This window comes from Oncorhynchus mykiss, chromosome 9 (genome assembly GCF_013265735.2).
Source record: "Oncorhynchus mykiss isolate Arlee chromosome 9, USDA_OmykA_1.1, whole genome shotgun sequence".
NCBI lineage: Eukaryota > Metazoa > Chordata > Actinopteri > Salmoniformes > Salmonidae > Oncorhynchus > Oncorhynchus mykiss.
The window spans coordinates 55,191,350-55,209,582 of NC_048573.1; the positions used below are offsets into that span (position 1 = coordinate 55,191,350).

General features: G+C 42.1%; 1 protein-coding gene across 2 annotated transcripts; it reads left to right on the plus strand.

Annotated features, from left to right (window-relative positions):
• Positions 1-1,003: 1,003 nt before the first annotated feature.
• Positions 1,004-16,016, plus strand: LOC110532404 (E3 ubiquitin-protein ligase Itchy). 2 transcript variants are annotated; one of them, XM_021616281.2, is made up of 24 exons: positions 1,004-1,160; positions 6,678-6,754; positions 7,066-7,207; positions 7,726-7,850; positions 8,874-9,011; positions 9,159-9,204; positions 9,282-9,472; positions 9,731-9,944; positions 10,250-10,345; positions 10,542-10,725; positions 11,223-11,292; positions 11,372-11,456; positions 11,669-11,797; positions 12,448-12,520; positions 12,709-12,780; positions 12,857-12,945; positions 13,168-13,327; positions 13,445-13,578; positions 13,732-13,872; positions 13,977-14,097; positions 14,205-14,309; positions 14,432-14,528; positions 14,667-14,739; positions 14,830-16,016. In XM_021616281.2, the coding sequence occupies exons 2-24, from the start codon at positions 6,685-6,687 to the stop codon at positions 14,927-14,929; spliced, it is 2,655 nt and encodes an 884-aa protein (XP_021471956.1). In that variant the 5' UTR covers positions 1,004-1,160; positions 6,678-6,684; the 3' UTR covers positions 14,930-16,016. The 2 variants fall into 2 exon arrangements, with proteins under 2 accessions (XP_021471956.1, XP_036844244.1); XM_036988349.1 differs by lacking the exon at positions 1,004-1,160 and adding an exon at positions 2,205-2,257.
• The last annotated feature ends 2,217 nt before the right edge of the window (positions 16,017-18,233 follow it).

The window sequence follows — 18,233 nt, forward strand, 5'->3', positions numbered from 1 at the left end:
TGCAGACATTTTTTGGTACCCTTCCCCAGATCTGTGCCTCGACACAATTCTGTCTCGGAGCTCTACGGACAATTCCTTCAACCTCATGGCTTGGTTTTTGCTCTGACATAAACCGTGGGACCTTATATAGACAGGTGTTTGCCTTTCCAAATCATGTCCAATCAATTTTATTTACCACAGGTGGACTCCAATCAAGTTAGAAAACATCTCAAGGATGATCAATGGAAACAGGATGCACCGTAGCTCAATTTCAGGACTCAAAGCAAAGTGTCTGAATACATGTACAGTAAATAAGGTATTTCAGTTATAATTTTTTTATACATTTGCAAAATTGTCTAAAAACCTGTTTTTTGCGTCATCATTATGGGGTATTGTGTGTAGATTGATTTGAATCCATTTTAGAATAAATGTGGAAAAAGTCAAGGGGTCTGAATACTTTCCGAAGGCACTGTATTTCAAGATTTTATGCTCATATATACAGATGGATCAAAAGATCCATGGACATGTCACACTGGGTCAGCCTTTGCTGTACAGGGAAATGGTTTTGCAGTAAGGAAACTTATTACAGACCACCTGGCTGTATGCATTGCAAAACTGATGGCTGTATTGTTGGCCTTGCAGTTAGTGGTGGAAGTCAAGACAAACATAATAGATATATGCTCTGATTCATGTACTGTGCTGATGAGTATGCAAACACTTAGCTCATATAGCTAAATGCGGTACTCCAATTCATGCACGGGTGAGACAGATGGGTGTCCAGAAGTTTTTGCTTGGGTCCCAGCCCATGTGGGGGTGAAAGGAAATGAGGAAGTAGATGTGCTAGCTAAACAGACCTTTAGGAGAAAGGATGTGGAGTAAAACATATTAAGAGTGTCAACATTTTTAAGAGAACCGGAACTACGGATTTACCACCTCCCTGTCTCTGGCCCACATTCCAGTACAGTAGGTGGCGGTAATAAACCATAAAGTTTGATGCCAACCGCAGATAAACACCACAGAAAAAGTATGCGTGCGCACCACCTTGTTTCGGTCACGTGAGACGATTACGAATATGGTGGAAGTGTATTTCTTGAAGTGAAGCCGCAAAAGAACCAAAACAGACCGGGATATTAAGGAAAGTTGCCTGTCACGTCTTGAACTTCTTCTGCCCTTGGATTCGGGTAAGCATAACATCCGAGGTGGGAGGTCCTCAACCACAATATTTAGCCTAAACACTGGGTCAGCCAGCCACGACACAGGCTAACCTGCCAGCTTTTAATTTAATGTATTTTTTTGTATTTCGTGCTCTTGTGTTGTCACGAGCAGTTGTGAGTAACCCATTCATAGATGGTATAACTTCATAAGTTGCCAGCTGATATGTAACACGTAAACAACACAAATATTGCATCCAAGCTCTGTATCCCGGAGCAGAACGTAAATAACATTTCGCTAGCTACCAGATAGCGGAGTTTCAAGGTTGTAATTTCACTCGTTTTGAGTTAAGACTACATCTAATTTAGCCACTCAGCTAACTAGGCTAAACGCGTTAGCCTTCTTCATTGTCAAACATGTCGGAGATACCTACACTTTGCCTTTTGCTAATGTCATGCGACTGATGGTTAACATCTAATCCTAGCGATGGCAAACAAAATGCTATCAAAGTTAGCTATGTTTATGTTCTCCAGACATATTGTTATTGCGTAAAATGACGTTGGGTTCTCTTGCTGTCATCCAGTCACATGTGTTCATAAAGCATACTGTAATTTCAACAACCCCACCCCTCCAATTTGTTTGAACTGAGGGGTGGGGCTGGGTAAATGTAGCTAACCTTTCTCAATGCATTGTGGGTAATGATTGGTAAGCAAGTTGTTTGGCATTTATAAGTTGTATTCTTCAAGAAACAAAGCTCTTCCTGGAATGTTGCACTCTAACCAATACTTTAAAAACAAGTTAAACATGCCTGTGTGTAATATTATACGGAACAACAATATAAATTCAACAATTTAAAAGATTTTACTGAGTTACAGTTCATAAAAGGAAGTCATTCAATTGAAATACATCCATTAGGACCTCATCTATGGATTTCACATGACTGGGCAGGGGTGAGGCCTGGGTGGGCATAGGCCCACCCACTGGGGATCTAAGCCCAGCCAATCAGAATTAGTTTTTTTTCCCCCCTCCACAAAAGGGCATTTATTACAGACAGAAATATTTCTCAGTTTCATCAGCTGGCGTGTGGCAGGTCTCAGACGATCCCGCAAGTGAAGAAGCCATATCGGTAGGTCCTGGGCTTGCGTGGTTACAAGTGGTCTGCGGTTGTGAGGCTAGTTGGACGTACTGCCAAATTCTCTAAAACAAATATTTTATTTCAGCCCATGAAACATGGGACCAACAATTATATTTGTGTACAGTATAGTTGATTTTGTCAGTTCTTATGTTAACTATTAACTTGGTAGTGCGTTAGTTAAACCCAAAGACATAACCTAACCCAAACAGTAGTTTATGTGGAAAGATAGTAGCCTACTAGCCTTGTCAACAAGAACCTCAGCGGCAGAGCTTTCCTGAGGTCGTGTACAGATGCTTAAGCTGCTATTTAGCCTTCAGTCAGGATCTTTTCGTCTAACCTTGGCAATACTTAATTCGTTCTCGATTTGGACGTCACCGGTATCTAAACTCCCAAGGCTAGCTTTAGGGGGAAAGTTGGAATTTATTTATGCTCAGTTATTAAATTAAATATGTTTTTGCTGCATGAAGTAATCCAACAAGACTAGATGGCGGTGTATACCTTGTTGGATTATTTCATGGAGAAAAAAGGATTTGAATTTAATTAAGGAGCATTTTCTAATTTCTAACTTTCCCCCTGCAACTAGCCATGGGAGTTTAGAAGACTTTTGTTGTTAGAAAATCTCTCTTTTGAATAATTCAACATACCAGCTACAACAGCAAATGTTACATAGCTGTATTATCCAGTTAGTCTTGCATTGTGTAACAATGTAACATAATGTAGATACAAAAATGGTTGAACTGCAGCTTTTAACACTGACAAGGGCCTTGTGACTCGAGTATAAAGGACTGACTCGTACTTGAAACCTAGGGACTTGATACTTGATTAGGATTCATGGTTTATTGACTTGACTACTGCCATCCGCTAGCCTACTTCTAGCCCTGAAGCAGGACTAGATTGAAACATTACAAATGTTACCTGTAATCAACTCTAATAGCCTTGGCTGTGTTTCCACTTTTTTTATTCATTTGTGCATTATCTGATATTTAGCTGAGGGATGTAATCATTGCCTTAAGGTGAGTCTGATCCTGGTCGTAGCTGATGAGTTTGTGACTCACTAGTCAGAAAAGCAGTCGCTCACTGTATGCCCAGGATCAGCAGTAATAAATTATTGACTCCGGGTACAACCAAAGTTAGTTGGTCAAGAGCCTTTTCCTCTCATTTGCATAGGGGAGAAAGGCAAGGAACATACCTTTGTGTAATATAGTGTATGTAGACACTGCTTCAAATGAGTGGATTCTGCTATTTCAGCTGCACCTGTTGCTGACAGGTGTATAAAATTGAGCACGTAGCCATGCAATCTCCATAGACAAACATCAACAGTAGAATGGCCTTACTGAAGAGCTCAGTGACTTTCAACGTGGCACTGTCAACTTTCATCGGTTTGTAAAATTTCTGCCCCGGTCAACTGTAAGTGCTGTTATTGTGATGTGAAAACGTCCAATGGCAACATCGGCTCATCCGCGAAGTGTTAGGCCACAGAAGCTCACAGAACGGTAACTGCGAGTGCTGATGCGCGTAAAAATTGTCTGTCCTCGTTTACAACACTCACTACCAAGTTCCAAACTGCCCCTGGAAGCTACATCAGCATAATAACTGTTTTGTCAGGAGCTTTATGAATTGGGCTTCCATGGCCGAGCAGCCGCACACAAGCCTAAGATCACCATGCACAATGCCAAGTGTCGGCTGGAGTGATGTAAAGCTTGCCGCCATTGGACTCTGGAGCAGTGGAAATGCGTTCTCTGGAGTGATGAATCACGCTTCACCATCTGGCAGTCCGAAGGACAAATCTGGGTTTGGCGGATGTCAGGAGAACCCTACCTGCCCCAATGCATAGTGCCAACTGTAAAGTTTGGGAGGAGGAATAATGGTCTGGGGCTGTTTTTCATGGTTCGGCCTAGGCCCCTTAGTTCCAATTAAGGGAAATCTTAACGCTAAAGCATACAATGACATTCTAGACGATTCTGTGCTTCCAACTTTGTGGCAACAGTTTGGGGAAGTCCCTTTCCTGTTTCAGCATGACAATGCCCCTGTACACAACACAAGTTCCATACAGAAATGGTTTGTTGATCGGTGTGGAAGAACTTGGAATGGCCTGCACAGAGCTTTGACCTCAACCCCATCAAACACCGTTGGGATGAATTGGTACGCCGACTGTGAGCCAGGTCTAATCGGCCATAATTTTGGAATGATATGTTCGAGCAGGTGTCCACATACTTTTGGTCATGTACTGTGCATTTGGTAAGTATTTAGACCCCTCGACTTATTCAAAATGTTGAAATAAAACATTTACATAAGTATTCAGACCCTTTACTCAGTACTTTGTTAAAGCACCTTTGGCAGCAATTACACCCCGAGTCTTTTTGGATATGACGCTACAAGATTAGCACCTGTATTTGGGGAGTTTCTCCAATGCTTCTCTGCAGATCCTCTCAAGCTCTGTCAGGTTCGATGAGAAGCGTCACCGCACAGCTATTTTCAGGTCTCTCCAAAGATGTTGGATCGTGTTCAAGTCTGGGCTCTGGCTCAGGCACTCAAGGACATTAAGACTTGTCCCAGAGCCACTCCTGCCTTGTCTTTGCTGTGTGCTTAGGGTCTATGTCCTGTTGGAAGGGGAACCTTTGCCCCGGTCTACTGTCCTGAGCGCTCTGGAGTGTTCATCTTTCCCTCAATCGTGACTAGTTTCCCAATCCCTGCCACTGAAAACATCCCTACTGCCTCCATGCTTCATCGTAGGGATGGAGCCAGGTTTCCTCCAGACGCTTGGCATTCAGGCCAAATAGTTCAATCTTGGTTTCATCAGACCAGAGAAACTTGTTTTCTCCTCGTTTGTTTTAAAAACTTCAAGGGGGCTGTCATGTGCCTTTTACCGTGGAGTGGCTTCCGTCTGGCCACTCTACCCTAAAGGCCTGATTGGTGGAGTGTTGCAGAGATGGAAGGTTCTCCCATCTCCACAGAGGAGGGACAGTTCTTGGTCACCTCCCTGACCAAGGCCCTTCTCCCCCGATTGCTCAGTTTGGCCGGACCAGCCAGGTCTAGGACGAGTCTTGGTGGTTCCAAATCTCTTCCATTTCAGAATGATGGAGGCCACTGTGTTCTTGGTCACCATCAATGCTGCAGAAATGTTTTGGTAACCTTCCCCAAATCTGTGCCTCAACACAATCCTGTCAACTGTGGGACCTTTTTATATAGACAGGTGTGCCTTTCCAAATAATGTCCAATCAATTGAATTTACCAGAGTTGGACTCTGAGAAAAATCTCAAGGATGTTTAATGGAAACATGATGCGCCTGAGCTCAATTTCGAGTCTCATAGCAAATGTAAATAAGGTATTACTGTTTTTTATTTTTAGTTAATCTGCAACAAAAAATGTTTAAAACAACTGTTTATGTGTTGTCATTATGGGGTATTGTGTGTAGATTGAAGAGGAAATAAAATCGTTTTTTCACTTTAAGAATAAGGCTGTAATGTAGCAATATGAAAAAAGCCAAGGGGTCTGAATGCACTTTAGTGTACATTATGCACAATGAGAACCAGGAATGAGGACTAGGCTATGATTCTTGGTGCTACTTTCACCAATTTGATTTTCCCTAGAAAGTTACTTGTGGGATGGTATCACACTCGAGGCATTTTCCAGAGAACAGTTATTTGTAAATGGGCAATTCCACAGTAACAGACTGACACTGGGACTTTTTCACTTTAAAATACATTTCAAACAAACCAATGATTGCCAAGTTATACAAACCATACTATGCATAAGGACTAGCTTCAACAATTTCCACTGAGATTCTTACAAAAACACATTCACTTCAAGAACAGTGCAGATGCAAAGGTGGGTAATAGAATGAGGACACAAACAGCACAAACCTTCATTCTGTTAAGAACATTTGGATCTGCACTGTTCAAAGTAGTCCTTGTGCATGGATTTGTATGGTTTCTTTAACTTTGCAATTGTTTTTGTTTGACATGCATTTTAAAGTGACACATCTGAATCTGTCACTCTGTTACTGTGGAATTACCTAAATGACTCTTAAGAATCGTATAAATATACATCTGAGCTCGGTAAGTTTGACACCGACTTCCATGTACTTATAGAGAAGTCTAGCCTCGTCAGAGAATGGTAGGTACAAGCATAACCGTATTACACCTTTTAACTAATAGCAATAAGATTTCATTACCATTCAAAAGAGGTCTGTGTTAGTTGCTGGGTGGTAATAGTGTAACTAACAGAATGCTGACCATGATATTTTGTTTCATTACAATCAGATAACATCACATTTAGATAAGCTCACTGTAATATCATAAAGCGTCTCTCACAATGCAGTGAGACAGAGGATAGAAAGGCTGTAACTTGCATTGCATGGAATGTGCGTTGGTCCATTGAATGGTTGACTGAGTGTGGTGTTTTGTTGCAGGTATGTCATGGCCTCCAGCATTGCTAAACCAGGCCCTGGGAATGGCTACCCCATGAAGGCACAACTGCAAATTATGGGTAGGTTCTTAATCCTGATCCTTGTCATTTATTTTGAGTGTTGAAGGGCTTAGTCCATACCAAACATAGGAAATGCTCTCTCAGGGTGTGGGCGATGTTCATAAAACAGAATTGACCTGAAGTGCCCTATAATATAGTAAAATATGTAATTTAGTCATGTGTGCATACATTGTTATGTATGGGTGGCGAAATCGAACCCACTACCCAGGCATTGCAAGCATCGCGACTACTAACTGAGCTGCTGTCAAACTTCCAACAGTCAGTTTTCCTTCTAGCTCTGCCCTAATTCACAACACTCTTCATCTCCTCAGTGCTATCAGCAAAACTGAAAGAGAACAAGAAGAACTGGTTTGGCCCCAGTCCATATGTTGAAGTTGCAGTTGACGGCCAGTCCAAAAAGACCGAAAAATGCAACAACACCCACAGTCCCAAATGGAAGCAGCTGCTCACTGTGTAAGTTGTCATCGTGTTATTGTTGAGCACAAGGAACAGCCGCCTATTAATTTAACGAGTACAAATTCTCTCGCAAGTGTATAGGGTTGACTGAGGATCCACTCATGATTTAGTAGTGCCAAGTGCCAACACATCCACACAATCAATCCCTTCTTTATATAGCTCTGGAGTCTTACTCTGCAGTCCCTTCTTAATTTAAAGTCCCTCTCCAATTTCAGTATGTCTTGGTGTGGAGAATTCAGAGCAGTTATACTATGGTTGAGTAAGCTGATGCGCTTCCATAACTGTCTTTTCATGCAAATATTTAGTGTTTAAATAGGCAGCTGTAATAGTGGGCATGGACACTTGCTTCTATTTGCCTCCATGCTAACGCTGTTTGTTTTGTCTTCAGATATTTGATCATAATTATCTTTGACTATTTCGTGTCTGATCAACTCTCACCTAAAATGTATGCTATATTCCCAGTGAATTAACCAATGTAATCTTCATTGTATGTTTTTCTTTTATCTCGGCAATAGAATTGTCACTCCTTTCAGCAAGCTCATCTTCCGGGTATGGAGTCACCAGACCTTGAAGTCGGACGTATTGTTAGGCATGGCAACTCTGGAGGTCAGCGACACACTCAAATCCAACGACATGAATAGTGAGTGCCTTCCTTGTATCATGTTATGCATACCTTGCTTGGCTGTGTGATAAGGGCCTGTACTGTGTCTGTGCTCTCTCTCTCTTACATAACACAGCCACAAGCACCTCCCTCTGCTTTGACTGTGTGATGTCACAGATAAGAGGCAGATGAGATTACTTCCCCTTCATAAAGAGTTCATTCAGTCCCCTGCCAATTTTGCCAAATACAGTTTAAGACAAACTAGATTGGTGTGATATGTTCAGTCTCCTATTTTGACAAAGCAGTAAACAATGACAGCTTAGTTTTAGAGTAGGGTAATTACTCTGTTTCTTATGGCTGTATATTTGTTTGACTCTCCTTGTATTCCTTTTACGGGAATGATCTCTCCATGACTTTTTTTCCCACTAGTTTGTTGAAGATATATTTCATAAGGTGACAACCGAGATAATCATTGATCATAGCCTATGCGGTATACTATCCAAGCAGTTCGTTAATGTCCCTCTTGTGTCTCAAACTCAAGGTTATCATCCTGGTGCAAAGTGGCAGGATGACTCAAAGTGCTGATAAAGGCTTTTGACAGACAAGGAACTGAGTGGAAGGAAGCTTTTTATTACATAACCAATAGTGCTGGGAATTGCCAGGGACCTCACGATACGACATTATCGTGATACTTAGGTGCTGATATATGTATTGCGATTGGATAATGTGATTTTATTGCAACTCGATGTTCCAAACATATTGCTCACTATATGTCTGATGCAGAGGGACAAGAGAGAGAGACATGAGAAAATAAGTTTTGATCAGTTATGGAAATTAAAGTCCTGAAAACAAATTGGCTCCCTATTTAAAAAGAAGATGGAGAACAAGCTATGAAGGAAAAATACTATAGTTTTGGTGCAGATACAGCCAACTAGCGCAAACATAATATTCAGCTTATTGACAATATGATATTTTGTGAAAAATAATATCCTGATTTGTAACTAGGTTCTTTCCCCCATCTCTGATAACCAATGATTTTGTTCCATGGTGTTTTCCCTTCAGTCTCTGAGGTGGTGCAGACCCTGCAGCTGAGTACAGACAAAGACCAGACCGATGTGGTGGGGGACCTGTCTGTCTGTCTGGACGGCATGCAGGTCGACCCAGAGATGTTTGCCTCTGCTGTCGAGGCCAACAGCCGAAGTGCGTCTGCTCTGTGCAATGTTATCCGCACTGTTATCTGTATTGATTTATGGGAGAGTTATGGTTTTCCCAACCTGCCCAGAAAATAAGCTCCAGCTTCCCGTCAGTATGTTCAGTTCACAACTCTGTTTGTGTTTCTGATCTCAGGTATGTCAAATGGGGAATCGCAACACAACGGGGATCATGATGTGAGGTAAGCCTATTATTCCTGGTTACTGTGGTAATGATGTTCTTGCTTATGAACAGAGTTAATAGTTGACCTTGTGGCAGGAGGAGTAGAGATGGCTCTCCTTCTGTGGATGGTTTGGAGCACAGAGCTTCCCCAACTGGGCGTGTGGTCGCAGTGAACGGCACAGGGTCTCCCGCTCTGTCAGCAGGTGGCTCCAAGGGGAATCCTCTACGGCCCCCCAGGCCCTCCCGACCCCCACCACCCACCCCACGCAGACCAACCTCCTCTCCAGGTGAGTGGGTCAACCTCTTAGCCCATCTTAAACCAACACTAATGCTCCTGGGGATTTTATGGCATGGTGTTTTGCTTTATGCAGCATCCTCGGCAGCATCCTCTAATAGTTCCATACCAACTGAAGGAAGCGATGGCCCCAGTTTTGCGATGGCTTAGTTTTGTATGCATTTGTCAGATAATGTGGCAGAAAACAACCATTTAGTGTCGTTTTCTCAAACTCATCCAATCTTTTTTCTCATTCACTGGTTTTCGGCAGCATCCTCTAATAGTTCCATACCAACTGAAGGAAGCGATGGCCCCAGCTCAGAAACCCCAGTCCGTATGCCTGCACCTGCAGTACCAGCCGCAGACCCCAATGCCCCACCCCCTACACACGACCAGAGCCAAGCAATAGCAGCCAGACAAGCAGCCAGTGTTGCTCCAGGCCCCCCCAGAGTCCCCACTGTCGCTGCAGGCCCACTGCTTCCTGGGTAAGGGTCAAGCCATCCATGTTGATCGGTCTGGCAGTAACTCTCAGTTAGTGGTGTCAATACAACTCAGGAGTTCATCTGACATGTTCTGTTAAACTGAAGATGTGAGCAAGCGAGCTGTTTGAAATATGTCTGCTGCGACTGCTTACCAACTGCAATTACCTGTTACTATTGCTCCAGGGTTACTTAGTCTCATCATTTTTATACTGTAACTCCACACTACCTGATGTGATTTGGATTCTAGCTTTTTTAGCTGGTGGACTGTTTTTTTTAAGTGTAAACATTTTCTTTGTGTTGCTGTGAAGATGGGAGCAGAGGGTGGATCAGAACGGAAGGCTGTATTTTGTAGATCATGTGGAAAAGAGAACGACGTGGGAGCGGCCTGAGCCTCTACCTTCTGGGTAACTCCCCTTACATATCCTGTATCTTCATACTCAACTGATACTCCAACTACAATATACATTCTACATACAGTATTCAAATGCATTTTTCCTACCTCTATACTAACACAGAGAATGGTGTCTTTGTTACTAGAAGATACTAAATGGCCAAAGCTCTTATACTGGTCTCCCCTGTTCCTCTTTGCCCTGTGTGTAGGTGGGAGCGGCGAGTGGACCCCATGGGCAGGGTCTACTTTGTAGACCACATCACCAGAACTACCACCTGGCAACGGCCCACCATGGAGACGGTACGGAACTATGAACAGTGGCAGCACCAACGCAACCAGCTACAGGGTGCCATGCAGCAGTTCAACCAGCGCTTCATATTTGGGGTGAATGGGGTAAGTGGGAACTCTGACTGGTCAAATCAAGTGCTCAGTTCCTTCAATAACAGTACTGAACAGTTGTGAAACACTCAAGAGATGAAGATTTTAAATAAATGGGGAAATCTGCTATTTGCACTCTGTGAAATGATAATGCCATCAAATGGATTGGGTAATTTACAGGAAGTTTATTAGGAACTAAAGAACTAAAGGAGGATGCTACCCCACCCCTGGCTTTATTTAGCCAAATGAGCTAGCTGGCAAGCCAGACATGATATTATCTTCCTATAACTGCTCTAACTATGAAATGTAATTAATTGGGCCTTGCTGTTGTGTCCAGACAATCTATTAGTGTTTGTCAGCCTTATCAGTTTGTCTGCTTCTCTTAATTCTTTACATATTGTGCTGTAAACAGTTTCCCCTCTTTCAGTTGGTGATATTTAACCAATCTTGATCAGTTGAATTTTTAAAACTTTGTTCAAATATTATTCCTTATTTTCTCTGGTGCACTGAAGCTCCAGGACCAGGTTCCAGCCACTGAGAATAAGCAGTTTGATCCCCTGGGCCCGCTGCCACATGGATGGGGTAATATCTCACTACCTCACATCGCACAGATTCATTAAATGTTTTCTAGAATTTTTCATGAATTGCTTTACGTCCTCAGAGAAAAGAACTGACAGCAACGAGAGAGTGTACTTTGTCCAACACACCACACGGACTACACAGTGGGAGGACCCTCGCACTCAGGGGTGAGAAGTTCATCTGTGCTACTCTTAGTGCAGATATGTATTCTAACAGCTACTTTTAACCTCCGTGGGGGCTATCCTTGCAAGATTAGCTCAGCCCCTGGTTCTAGTACTCTCCACATGCCCATGTGCTGGAACTGAAGTGTTAATTCAGACATTGTGCAGATCTGTGTCTGACTCTTGGTCCAAGTAATGACAGACACACTCTCTCTCAGGCTGCTGAATGAAAAGCCTCTTCCAGAGGGCTGGGAGATGAGGTTCACTGTCGACGGCATCCCGTACTTTGTGGACCACAACAGGAGAGCCACTACATACATCGACCCTCGCACTGGAACATCCTCACTGTACGTCACAACATTCCATTCACTTGATATAAAAGCATTGGGCTCCCACTCTGACTAAATCATTTTTCTTGAGGCCATATTTTAGAATAAAACTAGACTGTATGTAGCAAACACGGTTCTGTTTGAGACTAGTTTTGACCTAAAACAGACTGGTGATGGAAGTGTTGCTACTAATAACAGCCCTTTATGTTCTAAAAATGTCAAATAAGGATGACTAAAATGGGCTGAACCGATACTGTACTGTCTATCTTTTAGTATTGTAATGAGCCACACCTGAAGGATGATGGTGTACTGTCAACATGACTGTTCTCTGTGAGGCAGTGACTTTGCTTACCTCTATTCCCCAACTAACAGGAATTACCTGTTTGGTGCCTTTTCACAGGACTGAGGTTATTGATATTTCCCCTCTAGCTGTTTGTCTGCTCACATGTAGCATGTTTTGGCTGAAACAATTGTCATTATCTAGCCATTTATTATTTCTGAAGAGTAGTGAACACATACCATTGTCTGTCTGGGGTCTATGATTTGACAGTATTGTGTATTTCTCATTAACTATAGTAAAAGCCAGGTAATCTGACAAGGCTGATTTGTGTTTTGGCCATGATGTGTGACAATGTGTGCCTTGTTCCTTCCCGCTTACTATAAAACAGTGAAAATGGGCCCCAGATTACTTACGTTCGAGACTTTAAAGCCAAAGTCCAGTACTTCAGATTCTGGTGCCAGGTAGGTGTCATGCCTTCTGAGTTTGAGTGGTTAAACATTGTCATTGTTTTTATGATCAACAGAACCACATGAATTCCAATACAGTGACCCAATTAAATGAAAATGATGACTTGTTATTTCTGTTGGCCCATTCTGAAAAAAGTCACATGCTTCAAAATCACTTATGATTTCCTCTTCTTCTTGTCCAGCAATTGTCAATGCCTCAGCACATCAAGATCACTGTCACCCGCAAAACCCTGTTTGAGGACTCGTTCCAACAAGTGAGTAAACATCCTCCCAAATTATCATGCTGACACTGACATGTTGTCCATATTAATTTGACTCTTTCCGTTGTAGATAATGAGCTTCAATGCACAGGACCTCCGCAGGAGACTATGGATCATATTCCCTGGGGAAGAAGGCCTCGACTATGGTGGGGTGGCAAGGTAAAACTCTGTGCTCTTGTACAGTCATTGCACTCCAATAAATCATATGTCGTCGTAGTGATGAAGTTGCCTTTGGTCAAGGTTTCAGCTTTTTGAATTGCCTTGTAACATATCCTAGATAAGTGGTTGTCTACCAGTTATTTGACCACGTTATAAAGTATGGTGTTCGTTGGATGCTTGCAGAGAGGTATTGTGATGAGTTATCAATTTCTTCCTCTGTAGGGAGTGGTTTTTCCTGCTGTCTCACGAGGTGCTGAACCCCATGTACTGCCTATTTGAATATGCTGGGAAGGACAACTACTGCCTGCAGATCAACCCTGCCTCATACATCAACCCTGACCACCTTAAATACTTTAAATTCATTGGACGCTTCATCGCTATGGTAACTATTTTGAGTCATTAAGTTCAACTTTTACTGCAATGTGATATGTTTGCAAGTGCAAAGATCTGATGCAGTTCTATATTTTTTAGATGTTAACCTCCTGATCTCTTTTCCCAGGCTCTTTTCCATGGGAAGTTCATTGACACAGGCTTCTCGCTGCCGTTCTACAAGCGCATGCTGAACAAGCCATGGGCACTGAAAGATCTTGAGTCCATTGACACAGAATTCTACAATTCTCTTATCTGGATTAAGTGAGTCTTCTGCGGAAGCTGTACTGATATTAACTTTGGTTGTAACGGATGTTAATGTTTGTTCAGTATTTTGGTCCCATTTTTCTTAACACAGAAAACAACAACTTTCATTAAGTCGCTGACACGTCTTTGTCATCTTTTTGTATACTTTAGGGAGAATGACATTGAGGAGTGTGGCCTGGAGATGTACTTCTCTGTGGACAAAGAGATTCTGGGTGAAATCACCACTCATGAGCTCAAGCCGGACGGTGGCGAGGTCCTGGTCACTGAGGAGAACAAGGGGGAGTATATTAGGTCTGTCTCAGCGTATGGCCGCCTTCTCCCCTCTTGGTACCTCTGACCCCTTTTCACTACTGTCCTGGTGTGTGGTGCCTTGATGGTCTGTGTTTCTCCCCCAGGCTTGTAGCAGAGTGGAGGTTGTCCAGAGGTGTGGAGGAGCAGACCCAGGCCTTCTTTGAGGGTTTCAACGAGGTCCTCCCACAGCAGTACCTGCAGTACTTTGACGCCAAAGAACTGGAGGTATGAGTCTTAGTTTAGCATACTTATTTACACCAGATTCCCAATATTCACTCTGGTAAAGATCAGTTGTTCTATTGAACCAATTGTGACATGTCCACTTCCTGCAGGTGATGCTGTGTGGGATGCAGGAGATTGACCTGACAGACTGGCAGAGGAACACCATCTACAGACACTACGCACGCAGCAGCAAGCAGGTCCTCTGGTTCTGGCAGGTCAGTGTTACTCCTCATCTGTGCTACAGTCAGATGCCACATCTCCTCAGTATCATTCCATTCAGATCACGCACTAAAGAACATGCCTGGACATACTGTACCCTCCTGTACTTTCCTTCCAGCTCATCAAAGAGATGGACAACGAGAAGCGGATGAGACTCCTCCAGTTCGTCACAGGCACCTGTCGCCTTCCCGTTGGAGGCTTTTCTGACCTATTGGGTAAGTTTGAGGCTGTTCCTTCCCCTCATGGGTGGATGACAAATGCAATCTGTAGAGGTAAAAGATAATGAAACATAACATTGTGCCCTTTTTACCTGTAAGTAGATGGGTTAGTGACTTCCATATTTGGTTTTGTAGGGAGCAATGGCCCGCAGAAGTTCTGCATTGAGAAGGTGGGAAAGGAGAACTGGCTGCCCAGAAGTCACACCTGGTGAGTACTGTATGGAAGAGTCAAGGTTAAAACAGAGTAAAGGCTTCATTCGACAGATAACGAACCTGCCCCTCTTTCCCCCTTTTCTAGCTTCAATCGATTGGATCTGCCTCCTTACAAAAGCTATGAGCAGCTGAAGGAGAAATTGATGTTTGCGATTGAAGAGACTGAGGGCTTTGGGCAGGAGTGATCTAGCAACTGATCGATAGACACAGGAGTGTGGTCTTCGTTTGTCAGTGTTTAAGCCAGGGAGCATCTCGAAGACTGGCATCTGTGTAAGCGTGTTTGTGCGTGCGTGCTGTTGAAGGGAGAGACCTTGCTCTAAAATATTGGAAGCATATTAGAGGTGGTTATTGATCCACAAGAGTAAACTGCTCCTGTCTCATAGAATGTGTGCCCCTCCCCCCATCATGTATTAACGCTGGAAACTCACCCTCAATAACATCATATCATATATGGGACAGGGTTATCAGCAGCATCGGTCCCAACACTATTTCTGACTATCCCAACACTGACTTTAAGGAAAATTGTTACGTCTGATAAGACAATGGCCAGATCAAGAAGGTTCACTGCACATGCTTTAAAATAGAACAGTTCTTCTGTTCAAGGTTCCTTAGCATTTATCTGTGAATCAATAAAATATTGCACGGGACAATATTGGCCCCTATATTTATAAAGGTACATGGATGTGGCTCTACTATGACCCTAGTTTTATAGGGCATTGTGACATGATAAAATGTAATCTCTTTAAGTATTCTGGGGAATAGGAAGTGTGAAATGTTTGTGTCCAGAATATTGCCTTGATGTCTTGGCTGATTTGCGATTTAACCAAGTTGTGTGCTGAGGTTGTGCCTGTGAAGACTAAACAGGTAGCTTTTAAAAGAGATTTTTAACAAACTGATTTATCCATTTTATATTAATGGGAGATGTTTTTCTAGCCGTGGCAAAGGCATGGGAACGTCGGTGAGAATACATTTAGTTTGTTTTTCTGGGTTGATTTTGAATGGAAATCCTAGGGTAGTTAATGTGTAAATAATGATTTATGGTGCATTGAAAATAAAAAGTTGGCTCCTATTTTTGTCTCCAGATGTATCCTTAATGCAACTTAAACTGCTCTCCCTGTATATGAAACCATGTTGTAAATTGTGTTAATAACAAATTAATTTCATTTTGTAAAATAAAGTGTTTAGTAATAAGGGGTGTGTTGTGAAACGCCATTTGAAAGATTTTTCCCCTGTTTTGATTTATGTACATTATGAATTTGTGTAAAAAAAAAATATATATATAAAAAAAAAATATCAAATTAATTCAATGGGTTTAGTGTTTTTCCTTTTGTGGCGTTACTGTGGTAGTGACGTCAGTGAAGAAATCTAAACCATCTAGTTAAACGAGTGAAAGGGCTTCAAATCATGGCTATCCATTTTGAATAGTTTCATTTTCATTTTAGCTAAATGCAGTGTATCATAGAGTGCATGCCTTAAGATTCATTCATAGAATGTTATATACAAAAATAGAATTGTTACCTCCAAAGGAAGTCAGGAATCTGCACGATAGATTTACTGTACATGCGGCAGGTGAAAGAAAACATCTGCCCATGGATGAGATGCAGTGCCTTCAGAAAGTATTTATACCCCTTGACTTTACCACATTTTGTGTTACAGCCTGAATTCAAAATGGGTCGAATGTTTTTCTTACGCATCTACATACAATACCCCATGACAAAGTAAAAACATGTTTTTATAGATTTTTCCTAATTTATTAAAAATGAAATACCGAAAAATCAAAATGACCTAAGTATTCAGACCACTAAGTCATTACTTTGTAGAAGCACCTTTAGCAGTGATTATAGCGGAGTCTTTCTGGGTAAGACATTAAGAGCTTTTCACACATGATTGTGCAGCGTTTGCCCATTATTCTTTTCAACATACTTCAAGCTCCGTCAAAATGGTTATTGATCATTGCTATACAAACATTTCCAGGTCTTGCCATATATTTTCGAGTAGATTTAAGTCAATTGTAACTCAGCCACTCAACATTCTCTGTCTTCTTGGTAAGAAACTCAAGTGTAGATTTGGCCATGTGTGTTTAGGTTATCCTGCTGAAAGGTGAATTCATCTTCCAGTGTCTTGGAAAGCAGACTGAATCTAGGATTTTGCCAGTGCTAAGCTCCATTCTGTCTTTTTAATCCTGAAACTCAAACACATACACATAACGTGCAGCTGAGTGATACTCAGTAATGTGTTATTTGATTTACCTCAAACATACCACTTTATATTCAATGAATTATTGACAATTTTTATGCAGTATTACTTTAGTGCCTTGTTGCAGGAAGCATTCATGTTTTGTAATATTTGTATTCTGTACAGGCTTCCTTTTCACTGTCAATTACAGTGCCTTGCGAAAGTATTCGGCCCCCTTGAACTTTGCGACCTTTTGCCACATTTCAGGCTTCAAACATGAAGATATAAAACTGTATTTTTTGTGAAGAATCAACAACAAGTGGGACACAATCATGAAGTGGAATGACATTTATTGGATATTTCAAACTTTTTTAACAAATCAAAAACTGAAAAAGTGGGCGTGCAAAATTATTCAGCCCCCTTAAGTTAATACTTTGTAGCGCCACCTTTTGCTGCGATTACAGCTGTAAGTTGCTTGGGGTATGTCTATCAGTTTTGCACATTGAGAGACTGAAATTTTTTCCCATTCCTCCTTGCAAAACAGCTCGAGCTCAGTGAGGTTGGATGGAGAGCATTTGTGAACAGCAGTTTTCAGTTCTTTCCACAGATTCTCGATTGGATTCAGGTCTGGACTTTGACTTGGCCATTCTAACACCTGGATATGTTTATTTTTGAACCATTCCATTGTAGATTTTGCTTTATGTTTTGGATCATTGTCTTGTTGGAAGACAAATCTCCGTCCCAGTCTCAGGTCTTTTGCAGACTCCATCAGGTTTTCTTCCAGAATGGTCCTGTATTTGGCTCCATCCATCTTCCCATCAATTTTAACCATCTTCCCTGTCCCTGCTGAAGAAAAGCAGGCCCAAACCATGATGCTGCCACCACCATGTTTGACAGTGGGGATGGTGTGTTCAGCTGTGTTGCTTTTACGCCAAACATAACGTTTTGCATTGTTGCCAAAAAGTTCAATTTTGGTTTCATCTGACCAGAGCACCTTCTTCCACATGTTTGGTGTGTCTCCCAGGTGGCTTGTGGCAAACTTTAAATGACACTTTTTATGGATATCTTTAAGAAATGTCTTTCTTCTTGCCACTCTTCCATAAAGGCCAGATTTGTGCAATATACGACTGATTGTTGTCCTATGGACAGAGTCTCCCACCTCAGCTGTAGATCTCTGCAGTTTATCCAGAGTGATCATGGGCCTCTTGGCTGCATCTCTGATCAGTCTTCTCCTTGTATGAGCTGAAAGTTGAGGGACGGCCAGGTCTTGGTAGATTTGCAGTGGTCTGATACTCCTTCCATTTCAATATTATC